Below are 24,932 nucleotides of genomic sequence, written 5' to 3'. Positions count from 1 at the left end.
AAACTCCGTGCCGAGTCAAACACCTTCATATAAAACTTTTTTTTTTTGTGCGGACTGCCCTTCAAAGACACTGGTATTTAATTTTTGTCCTTCGCCTAATACCCCGAGGTTTTGGGTTCGAACCTTAGCTCAGTAAAAAAAAAAAAAAGAATTTCACAAGGCCTGTTTGGATTCACAAGGCATGCAAAACTCTACCTGAGGCCTAACTTTGCTACGAAACTCTGCCTTACGAATTTTTTTTTTTTGACTAAGCCGGAGATTCGAATCCCAAACTTCATGATATTAGGCGAAGGACAAAAATTAAAAACCACTAATTTGAGGGGCAAAAATTAAAGACCAGTGCCTTTGAAGGGTAATCGTGCAAATGACGGAGGGAGTAGTGCATACTTAAAAGACTATTTTGAACCTATAAAAAAAAAAAAAAAAAAAAAAAAAAAAAAAAAAAAACTTCCTCCGTCCCAATTCAAGTGTCTTATTTTTCTTTTTTTATCTATCCCAAAAAGAGTGTCTCTTCTTATATTTAGTAAGTTGACAATTCAAAACATCCTGCAGGGCTAATTAATAACCACAAGATTCAAAAAACATTTCAGTACAATATACACATTTCTAATTTAGAATAATAAGATTCAAAAGTTTTTTTTTGTTTCTTAAACTCCGCCTAGTTAAACTAACACACTTAAATTAGCATGGAGGGAGTAATAAAAATTATCTTTATCATTTTCCTAGAAATGTTAAAGATGGAAGAAGAAAAATTAAAGAATGACTTAAAAGATGGAGTCAACACGCGCATTTGCTATTGGCATATATGCTCAGATCTCCAGTCCATTCTAAGTCCTCCTGCTCAACTAAAGTTAAGCTGCAACGAGTATCAGGTCGATTAATTTCTCTTGCTTAATTTGATCGATCAAATTCATTACTCTTCGAAAAATGGCAGATATAGCTGTAAATTTTCTAGTGGAGAACTTGATGCAATTGTTACGTGACAATGCTGAGCTACTTATTTGTGTTAAAGGTGAAGCTGAGAATCTGCTTACAGATCTAAACGAATTCAATGCTTTCCTCAAACAAGCTGCAAAATGCCGCAGTGAAAATGAAGTTCTGAAGGAATTAGTGAAGAAGATTAGAACAGTGGTCAACAGTGCTGAAGACGCTATTGATAAGCTTGTAATTGAGGCCAAGCTTCACGAGGACAAAGGTGTTAAAAAGATTTACTTTCCTTCTGAATTACATTAATTTGTAGAATACTGTCCCAAAAAAATAGTGTCTAAGACAATTCAAACATCCTAAACCACAACTTTATAATCACAGGATTAAAAAAACATTTTAGTATATCATATACATCTTTAATTTAGTGTAACAAAATTCACAATTCTGTCTTTATTTCTTAAATATTTACTTTTTTCTTAGTCGAGAAATATTTTAAAATATTTATTTTCTTTTTAAATCTGGTATTTACATTAATTATAGACTAGTTAGTTTAGTATTAAAAGGAAAATATATATATATATTTTTTTGTAAAATAGTGATGTAGTATTTAATTTTAAATGCAGAAAACAATGTAATAAATCAGTTCAATCAGGGGCGGATCTACGTGGGTGGCAGGCTCGGTAAAAAATTACAGTGTCTATATAGGGTAGATTTTCTGTGTTTATGTACATATATTAGCTTTTCTAACACCCTAAACAAATGCAAAAGGTTAGCTCAAGTGGTCTAGGGTGTTCAAAATTGCCTCTAGTGTCCTAGGTTTGATCCCCATCGACATCATTATTTTTAATATTTAGCTTTTGTTAATTTTTTCGAACCCCTGAATAAAAATCCTGGATCCGCCAATGAGTTTTTTTTTCATTCTCTCTGTTTTTCCATAACAGGGGTAGTAAAGTATGTGGACATTGCTCATTATAAAAGAGTGAGGGATGTGGCTGTTGAAATAAGAGGTATTAGAGAAAGAGTGAAGGCAATGCGTCAAGAAAATGCCCATGGCCTTCAGGCACTTCAAGATGAAGATCCTTTTGCTGTCGAAGAGAGAAAGGTGCGGATTCTGATTTTGATTTCTCTGTTAATTTTGTTACTGGAGTACCTTTTTAACTGACAAATGATGGTATAATTTACTGTAGTTAAGTAGTTTAATGTAGTAAATATATACATTTACTAATCATGGTTAAGTAATGTAATGTTATTATATATTCATATACATGACATGCATCCATTGGTTTGTGTAAACACTCACAAATGATGTTACACAACATGTCAATCATATTTAGGTGTTACTCCCCCAAAATACTTGTTATATTTACTTTTCGAGAGTTAAATTATACAGTCAGACCTCTCTATAACGACACTTGCATATAACAACACCTCTCTATAACACTGAGATTTTTTAGAACCGATTTTTTATGTTATATTTTACTTCTCTATAACAGCATTTCATCTATAACAGCAACAACCAACTTTATAGCAGTACGTTCTTTGTAAAATTACCCCCATATAACAACTATCTTCTTTTTTTAGTAATATAATAATTAACCATCTTTATAAAAATAGAATATCTATGATTACCAATAATAAGAGTAGAAATTTTGACCAAATATTTGATCATTTAATACACTATTTATGACAAAAAATATCATATTAATATATATTTTCATCATTAAACGATTTTCCTCCGTTATACAAAGTGTGGTTAAGCTTAGAATTTGACAATTAAAAATGAAAATTTGATTTTATGGATCTTTTTTGCCTATATCAGCGAAGTATTATTTAAATGTCAATGCTGTTATAGGTGTATAACAGTCATTCTCTATAACAGCTGAAAAATTTCGGACCCAATCATGCTGTTATATAGAGGTTTGACTGTATATGATTTGACCAACATTTTAAAAATACATTTTTAATCCTGTTGATATGAGATGAATTACACTTATGGTATTTTTTAGATATAATATGAGTTCAAATTAAAATATTAAATTGATATAATTAAAGTTAGCTTTTAAGATTAGTCAAACTGACTCTCAAAAAGCAAAATGTGATAACTATTTTGAGACGGAGGAAGTATATTCTAGTGTTAGAGATTTAATGAAAATGAATTTTGTCTAAAGCGTAGACTTTTTAATTTCTTATTTTACGCTTCGTGTAAATATTGCGGGAGGTGGTTTGAGATTTCCAGAAATATACTACTCTCCCTGTTCCAATTTATGTGAACCTATTTTCTTATTAATCCATGGCAAAAAGAATCATCTCTTTCTATATTTGGAAATAATTTACCTTTATGCAATGATTTATAGCCACATAAATATATGTGACTCATTTAACACCACAAGTTTAAATGTCTTCTCTTCTTTCTTAAACTCCGTGCCCCATCAAATAGGTTCACATAAATTGAAATAGATGGAGTATGTGTTTACTTGGAGAAAATGATCAAAATGGTCCCCTAGTGTATGGGCTTTGGTATCATTTGGTCCTTAATGTATGCGTATGATGAAAATGGTCCTTAATGTATTTCAAAAAGTGATTAATTTGGTCCTAAGCCATATAAGTAAAGATAGTCATTACTTTTACTGTTAAAATAAACTAAGGCCCGCGACGTCTTCCTCTATGCACAACCTACTTAACCCAATCGAAGACATTCTAGTTTTCCTTCTATACTCCATTGAATATATTCACCATAAATCGGAATTTTGAAAGTTTATACGCAACCTACGTAGCCCTGCCCCTATATTGAAAGTTTATTCATGGCTTTTTTCAAGTTAGGGTCTGGAATTTTGATGTAAATTTGAAATCAGATTGAACGATATAACAAGGCACTTTTATTTTATTGCTTGATAGCTCATGTGCAGTGCACATGCTGAGGGCGTCTGTTTATTTTGATAGTATTGGTAGTGATTATCTTTACTTATTGTCTTAGGATCAAACTAATTACTTTTTGAAAAATATTAAGGTGTTAAAAATATCCCAAGTAGTGCATATCCATTAAGTTATAAATATCTCAAAATATCCCAAAATATCCCAAAATATCCCATGTCAATTAAATATGTTAAATCTTTGTATGTTGCTCCTATAAATAAGATGCACAGATGCAATGTTGAGTGAGCAAAAGTAATATAATCTGATATCTCTCTACATATTTCTTCTGTGTATTTACTTCATATTTTTATTTTATAACACGTTATCAGCACGAGACTCTGTCATCTCGATCAAATACTTTACAAGCCTCGAAGAATATATGAAAAATCTTCAAATATTATTTGGATCAATGACCAATCATGAAGATATTTGTGTGATTGATTGTCACACCCGACCTTACTGAGGTGTGATGGACACCCGACCCTTACTTAGGGCCGAGCGAACCTTCAGACTCTTGCTGCACATAAAATCACGTCAAACTTTTTAAATCAAATAAGATAAAATACATAGTAATTTTTTTTTTCAGAAATATTCTTTCTTGTAGTTTCCAAGTAGAACAAATCTATAATCATACAAAATTCAGTACATAACACAGACCGACATATCGGCTGACGAAGCCGCTAATCAAAAACCTTTACATACGAACTCTGACTCGGCAGCGCTCCAGGAGCAAATGGAGCTTGCCAACTCCGCTGGAACATCTTCTATAATAATCTCGGCTCATCTGGGAGTACCTGCGCGGCATGAAACGCAGCCCCCGAAGACAGGGGGTCAGTACGGAATATGTACTGAGTATGTAAGGCATGCATCACAAAGAAGCAGACAGAACTAACAAACAAATACGGTATTCAGAGTACCAGACGCTCATTACTTTTCAGACACAAAGCATACATACCTGTCTCACATATCAGTGAATATACAGAAAGTAAGGGTGTTGACCAAAGTACCAAAATACTTATTCTACATTTACAGATCGCATGTCCGAAGAGGTGCAGAAAATACAGAATACAGAACGGAGTACCGAACGTACAGAGGTGATATCACGCGCCAGACGGGGTACAGAACGTACAAAATGGTCAGATGATGTCATGTTTCGGACGGAATACAGAACGTACAAAATACTCAGATGATGTCATATATCGGACGAAATACAGAACGTACAGAATACCAGAGTGCTTACTTTCCGGACACAAATTATGCATATCGAAATCATATAATATTTCCACAGATAACAGATCCCGGCCCTGTGATAAGGGACGCGGTAAACAGAATCATCATATGTCAAAATCATGTGTCAATATATACATATGCAGATAGCAGATGACAGATCCCGGCCCTGTGATAAGGGACGCGGTAACAGAACCCGGCCCTCTGGGAAGAGACGCGGTGAACAGAATCATATGCCATCCTGGCCGCCATCCCCATATCATCATATACAGATAACAGAACCCGGCTCTCCCACCGAGGGGCGCGGTGAACAATGCAGAGGAAATGCACGATAACAGAACCTGGCCCGGGACGCAGTGAACAAGCAGAAGAAGGGCACGATAACAGAACCTGGCCCGGGACGCAGTGAAAGAGACATTGAGTCATGCACGAGCAGAGTCATGAGAAACCATATGCACATAAATCCAGACTCGATGGATGGGTACACTTGCCGACATTCGAAGGCTCAGAAACGAGTTTCGGGTTCTTCCAAGTTAATATCAGGAAGTTATGAGCATTTGAAATACAGAAACCTCTTCGGACTTTTAAGCGATCCGAGATCGTACTTAGAGAACATTAAGGCTTACAGAGAATACTCATATCAGAATACTTGGATCAGAAGGCTCATATCCAGACATTCATAGCCGAATACTTATTTCGGAATACTTATATCGGAATACCCATATCAGAACACTTATACCAGACACTCGTACCAGTATACCTAACTCAGAATGCTTATATCAGAATATTTATATCGGATTATTTATATTGGAATGCTTAAATCAGAACACTTATATCGGAATATTTACATCAGAATACTTATATCAAAATGTTCGAATCAGATCGTTCGTATCGGAGTATTTATATCAGAATAGTCGAGTCAGAACACTTGTATCTGAGTTACTAGGTACTTATAACAAACTCGGAACATTAGCCAAAGTTTCCCTTAATTATCGTACGGAAATAGGGCAAATAAAACAATACAAATAGGTCTCGGGGGTTGTGGGCCCACCTTGGGTCAAGTCGAGGTGACATACGTAAAACTATAAACATTTGGTCTTATAAGGTCATCTACGAAAGTTTCAGGGCAATCCAGTTCCGTTGGTGGAAGTTACATATATTCAAACTAACTTTTTCAACTAAACATAATATGTCTAATTCAATTACACTGAATGAAAAAGGGTCAAACATAAGCTCGGATTTCTAAGAGTAGAGTCATCCTTGAGTTAGTAGAAATGCATGAAGAAATAAATTTTTGGGACAAGATTTCATGGGGATGAAATCCCCTCCTCTTGGCCGAAACTCCCCTTCTTTCTCCTTCATCTTTTTTTTTTTGTTCTTTGTCTCAAGTTCTTGAATTTTCCAAATGGCAATGTGATGAATTCTTCTCATCCATGTGCCATATATTAAAGGGTCATGTGCATGGCACATGCCCTCCTCTAGAATTTTCTTGAATGGTGGCAAAAGATGACTTATTTGTCATCTTTGCTTATTTTTTTCTTTTCTCCTCTTTTTCTAGAATTTTGTGAAATTACCATCTTGCCCTTAGTCTTCCACATTATTTCCATTGGCCATTTTGCAAATTTCTCTTTTTACCCTTGGCCTCTCCCAATATTTTCATACCACCAATGTTCATAAATAATATTCCTAACCACTCGTACATTAAAATAATTCTTGAAAATGATTTTGTCCTTAACTTGTCACGACTTTCTCGGATTATCCGAATGTATGAGATACGGGATATAACATCCTCCCCCTTTAGAACATTCGTCCTCGAATGTTCAACTGATCTTGTGGGGTGTCATAACACTTCGGGAGGGTCCCTATCATAGTTATTCCTTTCTTCGTACCCATTCTCTGCTTTACACCTTACTTTCTTCGTAATCGGATTTCCCTACGCATAACATATCGAAAACTTCTTACCATGAGTCTTTCTCTCACTTTAGGTCTGTATCCTTATTTGTCCACATCTTCATGCCCTGTCTTTTTTCAAATAGCCTGGTGTTAACGCTTCTCCATTCTTAACTTATGATAGGAATAACATCAACGTATTTTATAACAGTTGCACCATTTACCTTTGCTATCACTTGGACTTCGGTACCCTTATTTAGTTGGTGCCTTCCATATCGTAGCACTGGTTACTGGGACACACGTGTCCACTAATACAATCACAAATAAGGTGTCATACGTATCCATATATATATACATATAAGTATTATCAACTAGCCCATAAAATACTTCCAATCGTCATTCAAGCCTATCCAAATTCCAGAGCCGTGACGTACTTTTTGTCTCTCCACCGAGCTAGTCTGCCTTGTTCTACGCGCCTTCTTATGGTCTCCAACCATCCCATATGTTCTAATTTCACTCAGGCCATTCCAGCTTTTCATTTGTCTCTTACAGCTAAATCTTTGGAATTTCTTGCATACTTCCCAGGGGGTCACCCATCCTGAAATTGCTCCCACCTGGCACGCTTAACCTCGAAACCTTGGTGGAATTTGGCGCCTTAACGCCGATATAATCACGTCCACTTCCTTGTATATCCTTTACTACATAATCTAGAGCAAGTCAAGGTTTTACAGATTCTGAGACACATTCGTAACACGTCCTTTCTTGTGAAATTACTATTTTACCCTTTTCGGTCTTCCATACCACCTTTACAAATTCTTATCATTCGAAATCTGTACGCAGCAAATACCAACAATACCTTACAGAGCATACGACTATATATCACATTCTAGCCGCCCAGAACTTTCTGTTTCAGGGAACAGAACGATTATCTCCAGACTTGCCCTTGTGACCCTTCCATATCATTTCCCATCTTCTTCCGTAGTATGTAAGGCTTGCATATAAGGGATCTCATGTCCTATGACTTGGCTCTATCGCACGATATATGACAGAAAGAAGGTCAACAATCCCTAGATGCCCCGTAGCCTCCTGTTTATGAATGTGGCGCGCTTCACACCATAAACAAGACTCTACCGGACACGACTTTGCAGACAACCCCTAGGACAGACCTGCTCTGATACCACTTTGTCACACCCGACCTTACTGGGGTGTGATGGGCACCCGACCCTTACTTAGGGCCGAGCGAACCCTCAGACTCTTGCTGCACATAAAATCACGTCAAACTTTTTAAATCAAATAAGATAAAATACATAGTAATTTTTTTTTTCCAGAAATATTCTTTCTTGTAGTTTCCAAGTAGAACAAATCTATAATCATACAAAATTCAGTACATAACACAGACCGACATATCGGCTGACGGAGCCGCTTACAGACTGACTAACAATACCCACGACGTTGTCTGCAAAGTCTCTAACATCAATCAAAAACCTTTACATACGAACTCTGACTCGGCAGCGCTCCAGGATCAAATGGAGCTTGCCAACTCCGCTGGAACATCTTCTATAATAATCTCGGCTCATCTGGGAGTACCTGCGCGGCATGAAACGCAGCCCCCGAAGACAGGGGGTCAGTACGGAATATGTACTGAGTATGTAAGGCATGCATCACAAAGAAGCAGACAGAACTAACAAACAAATACGGTATTCAGAGTACCAGACGCTCATTACTTTTCAGACACAAAGCATACATACCTGTCTCACATATCAGTGAATATACAGAAAGTAAGGGTGTTGACCAAAGTACCAAAATACTTATTCTACATTTACAGATCGCATGTCCGAAGAGGTGCAGAAAATACAGAATACAGAACGGAGTACCGAACGTACAGAGGTGATATCACGCGCCAGACGGGGTACAGAACGTACAAAATGATCAGATGATGTCATGTTTCGGACGGAATACAGAACGTACAAAATACTCAGATGATGTCATATATCGGACGAAATACAGAACGTACAGAATACCAGAGTGCTTACTTTCCGGACACAAATTATGCATATCGAAATCATATAATATTTCCACAGATAACAGATCCCGGCCCTGTGATAAGGGACGCGGTAAACAGAATCATCATATGTCAAAATCATGTGTCAATATATACATATGCAGATAGCAGATGACAGATCCCGACCCTGTGATAAGGGACGCGGTAACAGAACCCGGCCCTCTGGGAAGAGACGCGGTGAACAGAATCATATGCCATCCTGGCCGCCATCCCCATATCATCATATACAGATAACAGAACCCGGCTCTCCCACCGAGGGGCGCGGTGAACAATGCAGAGGAAATGCACGATAACAGAACCTGGCCCGGGACGCAGTGAACAAGCAGAAGAAGGGCACGATAACAGAACCTGGCCCGGGACGCAGTGAAAGAGACATTGAGTCATGCACGAGCAGAGTCATGAGAAACCATATGCACATAAATCCAGACTCGATGGATGGGTACACTTGCCGACATTCGAAGGCTCAGAAACGAGTTTCGGGTTCTTCCAAGTTAATATCAGGAAGTTATGAGCATTTGAAATACAGAAACCTCTTCGGACTTTTAAGCGATCCGAGATCGTACTTAGAGAACATTAAGGCTTACAGAGAATACTCATATCAGAATACTTGGATCAGAAGGCTCATATCCAGACATTCATAGCCGAATACTTATTTCGGAATACTTATATCGGAATACCCATATCAGAACACTTATACCAGACACTCGTACCAGTATACCTAACTCAGAATGCTTATATCAGAATATTTATATCGGATTATTTATATTGGAATGCTTAAATCAGAACACTTATATCGGAATATTTACATCAGAATACTTATATCAAAATGTTCGAATCAGATCGTTCGTATCGGAGTATTTATATCAGAATAGTCGAGTCAGAACACTTGTATCTGAGTTACTAGGTACTTATAACAAACTCGGAACATTAGCCAAAGTTTCCCTTAATTATCGTACGGAAATAGGGCAAATAAAACAATACAAATAGGTCTCGGGGGTTGTGGGCCCACCTTGGGTCAAGTCGAGGTGACATACGTAAAACTATAAACATTTGGTCTTATAAGGTCATCTACGAAAGTTTCAGGGCAATCCAGTTCCGTTGGTGGAAGTTACATATATTCAAACTAACTTTTTCAACTAAACATAATATGTCTAATTCAATTACACTGAATGAAAAAGGGTCAAACATAAGCTCGGATTTCTAAGAGTAGAGTCATCCTTGAGTTAGTAGAAATACATGAAGAAATAAATTTTTGGGACAAGATTTCATGGGGATGAAATCCCCTCCTCTTGGCCGAAACTCCCCTTCTTTCTCCTTCATCTTTTTTTTTTTGTTCTTTGTCTCAAGTTCTTGAATTTTCCAAATGGCAATGTGATGAATTCTTCTCATCCATGTGCCATATATTAAAGGGTCATGTGCATGGCACATGCCCTCCTCTAGAATTTTCTTGAATGGTGGCAAAAGATGACTTATTTGTCATCTTTGCTTATTTTTTTCTTTTCTCCTCTTTTTCTAGAATTTTGTGAAATTACCATCTTGCCCTTAGTCTTCCACATTATTTCCATTGGCCATTTTGCAAATTTCTCTTTTTACCCTTGACCTCTCCCAATATTTTCATACCACCAATGTTCATAAATAATATTCCTAACCACTCGTACATTAAAATAATTCTTGAAAATGATTTTGTCCTTAACTTGTCACGACTTTCTCGGATTATCCGAATGTATGAGATACGGGATATAACATCCTCCCCCTTTAGAACATTCGTCCTCGAATGTTCAACTGATCTTGTGGGGTGTCATAACACTTCGGGAGGGTCCCTATCATAGTTATTCCTTTCTTCGTACCCATTCTCTGCTTTACACCTTACTTTCTTCGTAATCGGATTTCCCTACGCATAACATATCGAAAACTTCTTACCATGAGTCTTTCTCTCACTTTAGGTCTGTATCCTTATTTGTCCACATCTTCATGCCCTGTCTTTTTTCAAATAGCCTGGTGTTAACGCTTCTCCATTCTTAACTTATGATAGGAATAACATCAACGTATTTTATAACAGTTGCACCATTTACCTTTGCTATCACTTGGACTTCGGTACCCTTATTTAGTTGGTGCCTTCCATATCGTAGCACTGGTTACTGGGACACACGTGTCCACTAATACAATCACAAATAAGGTGTCATACGTATCCATATATATATACATATAAGTATTATCAACTAGCCCATAAAATACTTCCAATCGTCATTCAAGCCTATCCAAATTCCAGAGCCGTGACGTACTTTTTGTCTCTCCACCGAGCTAGTCTGCCTTGTTCTACGCGCCTTCTTATGGTCTCCAACCATCCCATATGTTCTAATTTCACTCAGGCCATTCCAGCTTTTCATTTGTCTCTTACAGCTAAATCTTTGGAATTTCTTGCATACTTCCCAGGGGGTCACCCATCCTGAAATTGCTCCCACCTGGCACGCTTAACCTCGAAACCTTGGTGGAATTTGGCGCCTTAACGCCGATATAATCACGTCCACTTCCTTGTATATCCTTTACTACATAATCTAGAGCAAGTCAAGGTTTTACAGATTCTGAGACACATTCGTAACACGTCCTTTCTTGTGAAATTACTAATTTACCCTTTTCGGTCTTCCATACCACCTTTACAAATTCTTATCATTCGAAATCTGTACGCAGCAAATACCAACAATACCTTACAGAGCATACGACTATATATCACATTCTAGCCGCCCAGAACTTTCTGTTTCAGGGAACAGAACGATTATCTCCAGACTTGCCCTTGTGACCCTTCCATATCATTTCCCATCTTCTTCCGTAGTATGTAAGGCTTGCATATAAGGGATCTCATGTCCTATGACTTGGCTCTATCGCACGATATATGACAGAAAGAAGGTCAACAATCCCTAGATGCCCCGTAGCCTCCTGTTTATGAATGTGGCGCGCTTCACACCATAAACAGGACTCTACCGGACACGACTTTGCAGACAACCCCTAGGACAGACCTGCTCTGATACCACTTTGTCACACCCGACCTTACTGGGGTGTGATGGGCACCCGACCCTTACTTAGGGCCGAGCGAACCCTCAGACTCTTGCTGCACATAAAATCACGTCAAACTTTTTAAATCAAATAAGATAAAATACATAGTAATTTTTTTTTTCCAGAAATATTCTTTCTTGTAGTTTCCAAGTAGAACAAATCTATAATCATACAAAATTCAGTACATAACACAGACCGACATATCGGCTGACGGAGCCGCTTACAGACTGACTAACAATACCCACGACGTTGTCTGCAAAGTCTCTAACATCAATCAAAAACCTTTACATACGAACTCTGACTCGGCAGCGCTCCAGGAGCAAATGGAGCTTGCCAACTCCGCTGGAACATCTTCTATAATAATCTCGGCTCATCTGGGAGTACCTGCGCGGCATGAAACGCAGCCCCCGAAGACAGGGGGTCAGTACGGAATATGTACTGAGTATGTAAGGCATGCATCACAAAGAAGCAGACAGAACTAACAAACAAATACGGTATTCAGAGTACCAGACGCTCATTACTTTTCAGACACAAAGCATACATACCTGTCTCACATATCAGTGAATATACAGAAAGTAAGGGTGTTGACCAAAGTACCAAAATACTTATTCTACATTTACAGATCGCATGTCCGAAGAGGTGCAGAAAATACAGAATACAGAACGGAGTACCGAACGTACAGAGGTGATATCACGCGCCAGACGGGGTACAGAACGTACAAAATGGTCAGATGATGTCATGTTTCGGACGGAATACAGAACGTACAAAATACTCAGATGATGTCATATATCGGACGAAATACAGAACGTACAGAATACCAGAGTGCTTACTTTCCGGACACAAATTATGCATATCGAAATCATATAATATTTCCACAGATAACAGATCCCGGCCCTGTGATAAGGGACGCGGTAAACAGAATCATCATATGTCAAAATCATGTGTCAATATATACATATGCAGATAGCAGATGACAGATCCCGGCCCTGTGATAAGGGACGCGGTAATAGAACCCGGCCCTCTGGGAAGAGACGCGGTGAACAGAATCATATGCCATCCTGGCCGCCATCCCCATATCATCATATACAGATAACAGAACCCGGCTCTCCCACCGAGGGGCGCGGTGAACAATGCAGAGGAAATGCACGATAACAGAACCTGGCCCGGGACGCAGTGAACAAGCAGAAGAAGGGCACGATAACAGAACCTGGCCCGGGACGCAGTGAAAGAGACATTGAGTCATGCACGAGCAGAGTCATGAGAAACCATATGCACATAAATCCAGACTCGATGGATGGGTACACTTGCCGACATTCGAAGGCTCAGAAACGAGTTTCGGGTTCTTCCAAGTTAATATCAGGAAGTTATGAGCATTTGAAATACAGAAACCTCTTCGGACTTTTAAGCGATCCGAGATCGTACTTAGAGAACATTAAGGCTTACAGAGAATACTCATATCAGAATACTTGGATCAGAAGGCTCATATCCAGACATTCATAGCCGAATACTTATTTCGGAATACTTATATCGGAATACCCATATCAGAACACTTATACCAGACACTCGTACCAGTATACCTAACTCAGAATGCTTATATCAGAATATTTATATCGGATTATTTATATTGGAATGCTTAAATCAGAACACTTATATCGGAATATTTACATCAGAATACTTATATCAAAATGTTCGAATCAGATCGTTCGTATCGAAGTATTTATATCAGAATAGTCGAGTCAGAACACTTGTATCTGAGTTACTAGGTACTTATAACAAACTCGGAACATTAGCCAAAGTTTCCCTTAATTATCGTACGGAAATAGGGCAAATAAAACAATACAAATAGGTCTCGGGGGTTGTGGGCCCACCTTGGGTCAAGTCGAGGTGACATACGCAAAACTATAAACATTTGGTCTTATAAGGTCATCTACGAAAGTTTCAGGGCAATCCAGTTCCGTTGGTGAAAGTTACATATATTCAAACTAACTTTTTCAACTAAACATAATATGCCTAATTCAATTACACTGAATGAAAAAGGGTCAAACATAAGCTCGGATTTCTAAGAGTAGAGTCATCCTTGAGTTAGTAGAAATGCATGAAGAAATAAATTTTTGGGACAAGATTTCATGGGGATGAAATCCCCTCCTCTTGGCCGAAACTCCCCTTCTTTCTCCTTCATCTTTTTTTTTTTTGTTCTTTCTCTCAAGTTCTTGAATTTTCCAAATGGCAATGTGATGAATTCTTCTCATCCATGTGCCATATATTAAAGGGTCATGTGCATGGCACATGCCTTCCTCTAGAATTTTCTTGAATGGTGGCAAAAGATGACTTATTTGTCATCTTTGCTTATTTTTTTCTTTTCTCCTCTTTTTCTAGAATTTTGTGAAATCACCATCTTGCCCTTAGTCTTCCACATTATTTCCATTGGTCATTTTGCAAATTTCTCTTTTTACCCTTGGCCTCTCCCAATATTTTCATACCACCAATGTTCATAAATAATATTCCTAACCACTCGTACATTAAAATAATTCTTGAAAATGATCTTGTCCTTAACTTGTCACGACTTTCTCGGATTATCCGAATGTATGAGATACGGGATATAACATTGATAGTGGAACAACGCATGCTATATTCAAAGATGAGAAATACTTTTCTCACTTGCGTAGAAAAAGGGGAAATATTAATACAATTTCTGGCAATTCGAAATTAATTGAAGGCTCCGGAAGAGCTACTATATTTCTACCTAAAGGGACGAAACTTGTTATAGAAGATGCATTATTCTCTTCTAGATCCCCACGAAACTTGTTGAGTTTCAAAGATATCCGTCGTAATGGGTATCACGTCGAGACATTAAATGAAACAAATGATGAATATCTTATCATTACAAAGAATGTCTCCGGCCAGAAATATGTTTTGGAGAAATTACCAACTTTGTCTTCTGGCCTGTACTATGCAGAAATTAGTACAGTGGAAGCACACTCAATCGTAAACCAGAAGTTTAACGATTCAGGAACTTTTGTGCTTTGGCATGACCGAATGGGTCATCCTGGATCAATAATGATGAGACGAATTATTGAAAATTCAAAAGGGCATCCACTTAAGAACCTGAAGATTCTTGAAAGTAGTGAATTTTCATGTGTCGCTTGTCATCAGGGCAAATTGATAACCAGGCCATCACCACTGAAAGTTGACATTGAATCTCCTGCTTTTCTAGATCGTATACATGGGGATATATGTGGACCTATTCACCCATCTTGTGGGTCATTCAGATATTTTATGGTTCTAATAGATGCGTCTTCGAGATGGTCTCATGTGTGCCTCATATCGTCTCGCAACCTGACGTTTGCGAAATTATTGGCACAAATAATACGCTTAAGGGCACACTTCAGGCTATACGTCTTGATAATGCTGGAGAATTTCATCCCAAGCTTTTGATGATTATTGTTTATCAGTTGGGATAAAGGTTGAACATCCTGTAGCACCTGTTCATACCCAAAATGGCCTTGCTGAGTCATTTATTAAGCGTGTGCAATTGATAGCAAGACCATTACTTATGAAAACACGGTTGCCTACAACCGTCTGGGGTCATGCTATTTTACATGCAACATCTCTTGTTCGTCTTAGACCGACTCATTATAATAAATACTCCCCGTCACAATTAGTATTTGGTCATGAACCAAATATTGCTCATCTCCGAATCTTTGGCTGTGTTGTATATGTGCCTGTAGCACCACCACAACGCACTAAGATGGGCCCCCAAAGAAGGTTAGGAATATATGTTGGGTTTGAATCACCCTCCATTATTCGCTATCTTGAGCCATTGACGGGAGATTTATTCACTGCCCGATTTGCAGATTGTCGATTTGATGAAACAAATTTTTCACAATTAGGGGGAGAGAGAAAAGAAATCAAAAGAGAAATTGCGTGGAGAGTTCCATCACTATCTCATTTTGATCCACGTACCCCTATATGTGAGCAGGAGATCCAGAAGATCATCCACTTACAGAAAATAGCAAATCAAATGCCAGACGGATTTTCTGATTTGAAAAGAATAACTAAGTCGCATATCCCTGCAGAGAATGTGCCTATTCGAATTGATGTTCCAAAGGGACAATCTACTAGTGTCATAGCCTCTGAATCTCATCCACGCCTGAAGCGTGGTAGGCCATTGGGCTCCAAGGATAAAAATCCAAGAAAAAGAAATACAAACAATGATCAGAATGACACTATGAAAGGATCTCATGAAGAGATTCAAGATCTGATTAATTCTGATATTCCTGAAGAAATCAGCAAACCCGAGACTTCAGTGAGTGAAGAACTATCATTAAGTTTTACTGGTGATGAGGACAACTTGAATCGTTCGAAAATTGTGGTGAATAGTGTTTTTGCATATAATGTTGCACTAAATATTATAAAAGGCAGTGAGGATCAAGAACCTCAATCTGTCGGAGAATGTCGACGAAGATATGATTGGCCAAAATGGCAAGAAGCAATTCAATCAGAATTGAATTCACTTGCTAAATGTGAGGTTTTTGGACCTGTAGTCCAAACGCCTAATGGTGTAAAAAACCAGTTGGTCACAAATGGGTCTTTGTACGGAAAAGAAATGAGAGAAATGAAATTGTGCGATACAAAGCACGCCTTGTTGCTCAAGGATTCTCTCAAAGACACGACGTCGACTATGAAGAAACATATTCACCAGTTATGGATGCTATAACATTTCGATACCTCATGGGTTTAGTTGTCTATGAAACCCTTGAAATACATCTTATGGATGTGGTTACAGCTTATCTTTATGGTTCACTTGATAATGCAATTTATATGAAAATTCCTGAAGGATATAAAATGCCTGAAGCATTTGGTTTAAAGTCTCGGGAAATGTATTCAATCAGATTACAAAGATCATTATATGGTTTAAAACAATCAGGGCGTATGTGGTATAATCGCCTAAGTGAGTACTTGATAAATGAAGGATATATAAATGATGCCATTTGTCCATGTGTTTTTATTAAGAAAACAAAATCAGGGTTCATTATACTTGCTGTTTATGTTGATGACATAAACCTCATTGGAACTCCAGAAGAGCTCCAAAAGGCGATTGAATATTTGAAGAAAGAATTTGAGATGAAAGATCTCGGAAAGACAAAACTCTGTCTTGGTCTGCAAATTGAACATTTCGCAAAAGGGATCTTTATCCATCAATCTGCCTATACTGAGAAAGTTTTAAATCGGTTTTACATGGACAATTTGCATCCTTTAAGTACTCCTATGGTTGTTCGCTCACTTGAAGTGAGCAAAGATCCGTTCCGACCTCAGGAAGAAAACGAAGAGCTACTTGGTCCTGAAGTGCCATATCTTAGTGCAATAGGTGCACTTATGTATCTTGCTAATGCTACAAGACCTGACATAGCATTTTCTGTTAATTTGCTAGCAAGATATAGCTCTTCTCCTACACGGGAGGCATTGGAACGGGATTAAGCATATATTGCGATATCTGAAGGGAACTAGCGATATGAGTCTGTTTTATACTAACAAAGGTAGTACAGATCTTGTTGGTTATGCAGATGCAGGTTATTTATCTGATCCACATAAAGCTCGATCTCAAACGGGCTATCTGTTTACATGCGGAGGTACTGCTATATCATGGCGATCGACCAAGCAGTCCATTGTTGCTACTTCTTCAAATCATGCTGAGATAATCGCTATTCATGAAGCAAGTAGAGAATGTGTGTGGTTGAGATCAGTGATACATTTCATCAGAGAAAGATGTGGCTTGAAGTGTGATACAAAAATACCCACAGTATTATATGAAGATAATGCTGCATGCATAGCTCAATTAAAAGGAGGTTTCATAAAAGGAGATAGAACAAAGCACATTTCACCAAAGTTATTTTTCACACATGATCTCCAGAAGAATGGTGATATTGATGTGCAACAAATCCGTTCAAGTGACAATCCTGTAGATTTGTTCACTAAATCTTTGCCAACTTCAACTCTTGAGAAGATGATATTCAAGATTGGAATGCGAAGACTCCGACATCTGAATCTTGGTCTTCGTCAGGGGGAGTGAAATACGTGTTGTACTCTTTTTTCCTTAACCAAGTTTTGTCCCATTGGGTTTTCTTGGTAAGGTTTTTAATGAGGCAGCTCTCAAAGCGTATTTCTAGATATGTGCACTTTTTTTTCTTCATTAGGACTTTTTCCCACAGGGTTTTTTTTTTTTAATAAGGTTTTAACGAGGTACATCATCTATTAATGGACATCCAAGGGGGAGTGTTAAAAATATCCCAAGTAGTGGATATCCATTAAGTTATAAATATCCCAAAATATCCCATGTCAATTAAATATGTTAATCCTTTGTATGTTGCTCCTATAAATATGATGCACAGATGCAATGTTGAGTGAGCAGAAGTAATATAATCTGATATCTCTCTACATATTTCTTCTGTGTATTTACTTCATAGTTTTATTTTATAACACGTTATCAGCACGATGCTCGCGATGGGAGGGTGTGTTGTGAACTGGAAGTTCCCACATCGCTCGTAACAACTTGTAGATATTGTCCGCTTTGGAGCTTCAGCCCCTCACGGCTTTAAAACGCGTCCAGGAGGTTGAGGGCACCAGGCACCATTAGCTCGTAGAGACTGTCCGCTTTGGGAGACTTCAGGCTCCCTCACGGTTTTATGCGCGTCTAGGAGGTTGAGGGCCACCAGGCACCATTAGCTCGTAGAGACTGTCCGCTTTGGGAGACTTCAGGCTCCCTCACGGTTTTATGCGCGTCTACAAGTAAAGGCTTCAGGCCCTGCTTATAAGCACGCACACAATCCCGTGTGCGAGCGATGTGGGAACTTCCAGTTCACAACACACCCTCCCATCGCGAGCATCGTGCTGATAACGTGTTATAAACAACTTGTAGATGTTGTCCGCTTTGGAGCCTCAGCCCCTCACGGCTTTAAAATGCGTCCAGGAGGTTGAGGGCCACCTGGCACCATTAGCTCGTAGAGACTGTCCGCTTTGGGAGACTTCAGGTTCCCTCACGGTTTTATGCGCGTCTAGGAGGTTGAGGGCCACTAGGCACCATTAGCTCTTAGAGACTGTCCGCTTTGGGAGACTTCAGGCTCCCTCACGGTTTTATGCGTGTCTACAAGTAAAGGCTTCAGGCCCTGCTTATAAGCACGCACACAATCCCGTGTGCGAGCGATGTGGGAACTTCCAGTTCACAACATAAGGATCTTTTTTATCATGTTTATATGTAATGGACCAAATGGAATCAAAGCCTACGTTTGAGGACCATTTTGATCATTTTCTCTGCTTATTTGGGCCCCATATGTTTTCATTTGGGTGCGGCAGTTTATAATTGAGTAGTGAGTACTAGTTATTATTCAAATCTGCTTTTTTAACACGTCTTAACAACTCTTTCGTCTTCCTTTTGAAATAATGGTAAAGAGTGATTAAACAAAAGAGTCTTGATCTTGACCAATAAATCGTTAAGTCCTTAAAGAATTCAAGCACAAATCCGTAACCTAAGAAGCTAATGAGAAGAATAGCCTCTGAACCGTGTATAGAAATTAGGAAAATTGAGATTGTGAGTATAGAAAGAGGAAGAAGAACATATTATTTCATCAATGAATGAACTAGAATACAATTCTCCTATGTATAAGGATTATCGAGCTGTTAATTCCTCTAACTGTTTTACTTACAGTGTAACCAACTCCTAACAACCAGTCTAACTAACTCTTCAATGTAAAATGACTAATATACCCCTGCCTTATAATTGGCACATAACATAAATTCAAGGCTCTATCAGAGCTATAAACTAAGGGAAAATAACCTAATAATACTCTTAAGATTCTATATTACAAACTTTTTCTTATTTATAAACCATACCAACATAATTACAAAATATAACGGATCTGGAAAATTAAAAAGCTCAGCCCTTCCCTCTGCCTTAATCTCATCCAATTTATACAAATTTTGAGGAATTTCCAGCCTAGTTGAATACCTGCTTCTATACTCTTCGTCTTCCGATTCTTTCTCGCCTTCTCCTTTGATATTTATCAATGTTGTTTTCCTCCACTGACACCTTCACGTACTCCTTGTGAAGCCCAGGCATGTCCATTTTTATATATAGGGCATTGTTGTCCTCCTTCACGTCCCATCCTCTCCTTGCGTTCTCCATTTTTGCTACCATTCTAGATTAGATCTACTGTTTCAGTTGAATTGACATAGCAGTTTTTTGTTTGAATTTATTGATTTTTGGATCTTTCTTACATTTATGAGTTTTAATCCTACTAAAATGTTATTCTCTCCGACCCGTAAATCAGAGACACACTGCTCAACAAATCAGAGAAATGGAGATGTAAATTAGCTTTTTAGTGTTAATTCTCTTTCTGTACATTTAACAAGAAGAAACATTTGTACTAAATTTGTATTAATATTGTATGAAAGTTGTATACAATGTTATTGTAGTTGTATTAAATTTCATATGCATTTCGAAGCGAGATTTAAAATTGTATTAAATGTGTATGAAAGTTGTATACAATGTTGTTATATTTTATATACTTACATACATATTTCATACCATTTTTATACAATTTTCAAACACGAAAATTATGAGAATTCTAATCCTTGAGCGAGATATACATTTTTCATACATAAAATATTGCGCGAAATTTTTAAGCCTTGAGCAAGATATACACATTTCATACACAAATCTTGAGCGAAACTTTTATGCCTTGAGCGAAAATATTCATATATGTTTTGTAAGAAATCTATTGTTATATTTTGTAAACTGAAAAGTACCATCATATTTTGTAAATATACCCTATTCTTATGTATATATACGTCACTCTCCCACAAAGGAAACTAATAGACCAAAATCCAAAATCCTGTAATTGAAATACCGGAATGATATTTTTAGTGGGGACACAGCTTCGTCTTTCGCTTATAAAAACTGTAACTTGATGAACCAAATGTTAGAAACTTACAATAGTTACAACAACATACGAGGAAATCAAAAGTGATGCTTTTATTTTGCCTTTGCTTGTCTAAATAAAATGAAGTTTTCAGAACAACTCTGGTTAAACAGTGCATAAATCAAGTTAACTTGTGATTTATGTCTAGGTAAGCTGTGAAATTGTACAAAAGAATTTTTTTGAAGATTTTGGTAGTCAATGATATATAATTTCATAGTTCTAATCCTTATCTTCTTTATTTTAAAAGCCTCCGGTGGTAGAGGAAGATGCTGTTGTGGGTTTTGACGAGGAGGCAGACAAGGTAATCGACCGTCTTCTTCAAGGGTCAGGCGATCTAGTGGTTATACCAGTTGTTGGTATGCCTGGACTTGGCAAAACTACCCTAGCGAACAAGATTTACAAGCATTCTAAAATTGAATACGAGTTCTTTACTCGTATTTGGGTTTATGTTTCTCAATCCTACAGGAGAAGAGAATTATTTCTCAACATCATCAGTAAATTCACACGGAACACTAAACAGTATCATGATATGTGTGAGGAGGATTTAGCTGACACAATACAAGGGTTTTTGGGAAAAGGAGGAAAATACTTGGTTGTCTTGGATGATGTATGGTCTACAGAAGCTTGGGAACGCATCAAGATTGCTTTCCCAAACAACAATAAATACAATAGGGTATTGTTGACTACTCGAGATAGTAAAGTTGCTAAACACTGCAATGATACCCCTCGCAATTTGAAGTTTTTAACTGCCAAAGAAAGTTGGATTTTACTAGAGAAAAAAGTTTTTCAAAAGGATAAATGTCCTGATGAATTAGGAAGACCTGGACAAAGCATAGCCCGAAAATGTAAGGGATTACCCCTTGCAATTGTGGTGATTGCTGGAGCTTTAATAGGAAAAGGCAAAACAACAAGGGAGTGGGAACAAGTGGATCAGAGCGTGGGTGAACACCTTATAAATAAAGACAATCCAGAGAATTGTAATAAATTGGTGCAAATGAGTTATGATCGCTTGCCTTACGATTTGAAAGCATGCTTTCTGTATTGTGGTGCATTTCCCAAGGGCTTTGAGATTCCTGCTTGGAAATTGATCCGAATGTGGATCGCTGAAGGGTTCATCCAGTACAAAGGGAACTTACCACTTGAATATAAAGCAGAGGACTACTTGAACGATCTCGTCAATAGAAATCTAGTGATGATAATGCAAAGGACATCTGATGGCCAAACGAAAACATGTCGTCTTCATGACATGTTGCACGAGTTTTGCAAGCAAGAAGCTACAAAGGAGGAAAATCTTTTCCAAGAAGTAACAATAGGTGTTGAGCAATCTTTTCCTGGAAAACGGGAACTATCCACCTACCGTCGTTTGTCTATTCATTCCTCAATTCTAGAATTTTTGTCTACAAAGCCCGTTGGTGAATATGTCAGGTCATTATTATCTTGTTCTTCGAAAAATATTGAGATTCCTGCTGCTGATATCCCTGTCATACCAAAGGGCTTTCCATTGCTAAGGGTTTTGGATGTTGAATCCATCAAATTCAATCGCTTTTGCAAGGAGTTCTTTCAGTTATATCACTTGAGGTATATTGCTATCTCTTCTGACTTGGTCAAGGTTCCAAAACGCATTGGGGAACTTTGGAACATACAAACCCTCATCATTAACACACAACAAAGCACTCTTGATTTTCAAGCAGATATATGGAGCCTCCCGCGACTAAGGCATTTGCACACTAACACTTGTGCTAAGTTGCCTACACCTGCTGCCCCAAAAAGTAATAAAGTTGCTTTAGTAAATCAAAGCCTACAAACTCTCTCCACAATTTCACCTGAAAGTTGCACAGAACAAGTGTTTGCAAGGGCTCCAAATTTGAAAAAACTGGGCATTCGTGGGAAATTAGCTTTGCTGCTGGAAGCAAATAAGACTGGATCGTTCAACAGCGTTACGAAGCTACATTGCCTCGAAAACCTGAAGCTGATAAATGATGGCCGTCAAACTGGGAAACAATTGTCTCTTCCTCAAGCATATATCTTTCCAACAAAGTTGAGGAAGTTGTCTTTATCAGATACCTGGTTGGAGTGGGATGATATGTCCATATTGGGGCAGTTAGAATACCTTGAAGTTCTGAAACTGAAAGAAAATGCATGCAAGGGGGAGTGTTGGGAGCCAAAAGTCGGAGGCTTTCGTTCCCTACAGTTTTTGTCGATTGAACGGACAAACTTAGCTTCATGGACTGCCTCAACTGATCAATTTCCAAGGCTTAAGCACATTGTTCTCATATGCTGCGATAACCTTGAGGAAATTCCCATCGGCCTGGCTGATATACGTAGCCTCCAAGTGATGGAGTTGCAAAATTCCACCAAAGCAGCAAAATCTGCCCGGGAGATACAAGTCAAAAAAGACAAGCAAACTCAAGAGGGGACTAAAAACAACGGGTTCAAGCTCTCTATATTCCCTCCTGATCTTTGATTGCCATTGGATATACACCTTCTCTTGAGGTATGTTAAATCTTTCCTTGACCTTAAATTCTTCTAATTTATATTTCATGCTTCTATAGATTCCTGTGACTCCTTTAGCTATCCCTCCTTTTCTCATCCATGTAGTATATAAGTTGAATAAGAACATGGATTTGTCTCCTTGCGTTGCAATACGTTACACCATAGCGGGTCGTTTGGTTGTTGGTTAGAGTTATGTAGGTATTAGCAATGCAAGGATTAGTTATACCTGTATTAGTTATGTAGGGTTTTAGTTATTCATGTATTAGTTATATTCCATCTTTATCCTGCATAAAATAATACATATTCCCTCATAACTTATACATGTATTAGTTTTGCGAAAAAGAAAAACATGAACCAAACATTGTATTAATGATATGTATTATGTGGAAAAAAAAAAAACTAAACGTTGTATAACTTATGCTTGATTTTATGTGTGATTAATTTTTCCATTTTTGTAATCAAACAATGTATAAAGTTATGATATTTTTAATACGTCAATAACTCTTCTCTAACGAGCAACCTAACGAGCCCTTCTAGAATACAAGCCCATAGGACAGATATGAATATCACTGAGTACGTAGACTAGTCCAAAGTAGTAATCTCTGCATTAGTTGCACTAGTAGTCTAAGTTAATGCACATAAAAGGTTTTATGTCAATTGATCCTGATGGTTGTGATGAAAATTCAGTGTAACAGTTTCCTAGGCAGGTTTTCAAAATTTTGTTTGTGATTTAGTTAATTTTATTAAGGAAAAGAAACTAATTCATTTGTGATTGTACAGGTCTTCAATGAATCACATTGCATGATGTTGTACCTTGGATCAAATTACCCCTCCAGTGGTGCCATATGGTTTTGCTGCTTTCTGCTTCATTTGGCACTCGGGTTCTCAGAATGAATCCTGCTGCGTTTTGTGATTCCTGTCATCCCAAATATGGTATTTAGTTAGTTCCTTAATGAAACTATCTTATAAGTAATTTTAAGTACTCCACATTTTTCTTTATACTTGGAAAAACTGAACCACGCGAAAGTGGAGTATTTTTACTAATCTGAACATCAGTATGGCCCTTGTAGTGTATACACAATGCACCTTGAGTGTATACTATAGACTTCAGTGTATAATCAGGTACTACTTATAATGTGTATGAGAAGTATATACTCGATGTATAGTCTATGTATATTTTGTGTGTCATGTAGTGTACATCGTGCATCCATTGTGATGTCCAAAAACTATTGTTCTCTGGTAAAGAATAGTAGATCGAATCTGTGAAGGAGTGCAAAAGAGAAAATCTGAAACATGTATCAAACTTTATTGTTGCAAATTTGTCGATATTTTATTTATAATTTCACAACTTCTTATCCAATGTAATGGGCGGAGCTTAGGGGGGTGTGAGGCTG

General features: G+C 37.8%; 1 protein-coding gene across 2 annotated transcripts; it reads left to right on the top strand.

The window, feature by feature from the left end:
- The first annotated feature begins 740 nt into the window (after window positions 1-740).
- Window positions 741-24,712, top strand: LOC132616836 (putative late blight resistance protein homolog R1B-14). 2 transcript variants are annotated; one of them, XM_060331545.1, is made up of 5 exons: window positions 741-872; window positions 1,013-1,195; window positions 1,869-2,029; window positions 21,293-23,538; window positions 24,319-24,712. In XM_060331545.1, exons 1-4 carry the CDS (start codon window positions 806-808, stop codon window positions 23,507-23,509), a joined length of 2,628 nt encoding a protein of 875 aa, XP_060187528.1. In that variant the 5' UTR covers window positions 741-805; the 3' UTR covers window positions 23,510-23,538; window positions 24,319-24,712. The 2 variants fall into 2 exon arrangements, with proteins under 2 accessions (XP_060187528.1, XP_060187527.1); XM_060331544.1 differs by having other exon boundaries at window positions 757-1,195.
- The last annotated feature ends 220 nt before the right edge of the window (window positions 24,713-24,932 follow it).

This window comes from Lycium barbarum, chromosome 11, assembly GCF_019175385.1.
Source record: "Lycium barbarum isolate Lr01 chromosome 11, ASM1917538v2, whole genome shotgun sequence".
NCBI lineage: Eukaryota > Viridiplantae > Streptophyta > Magnoliopsida > Solanales > Solanaceae > Lycium > Lycium barbarum.
The sequence above is the reverse complement of the archived record's forward strand: the minus strand, read 5'-3'. Positions and strand labels throughout refer to the sequence as shown.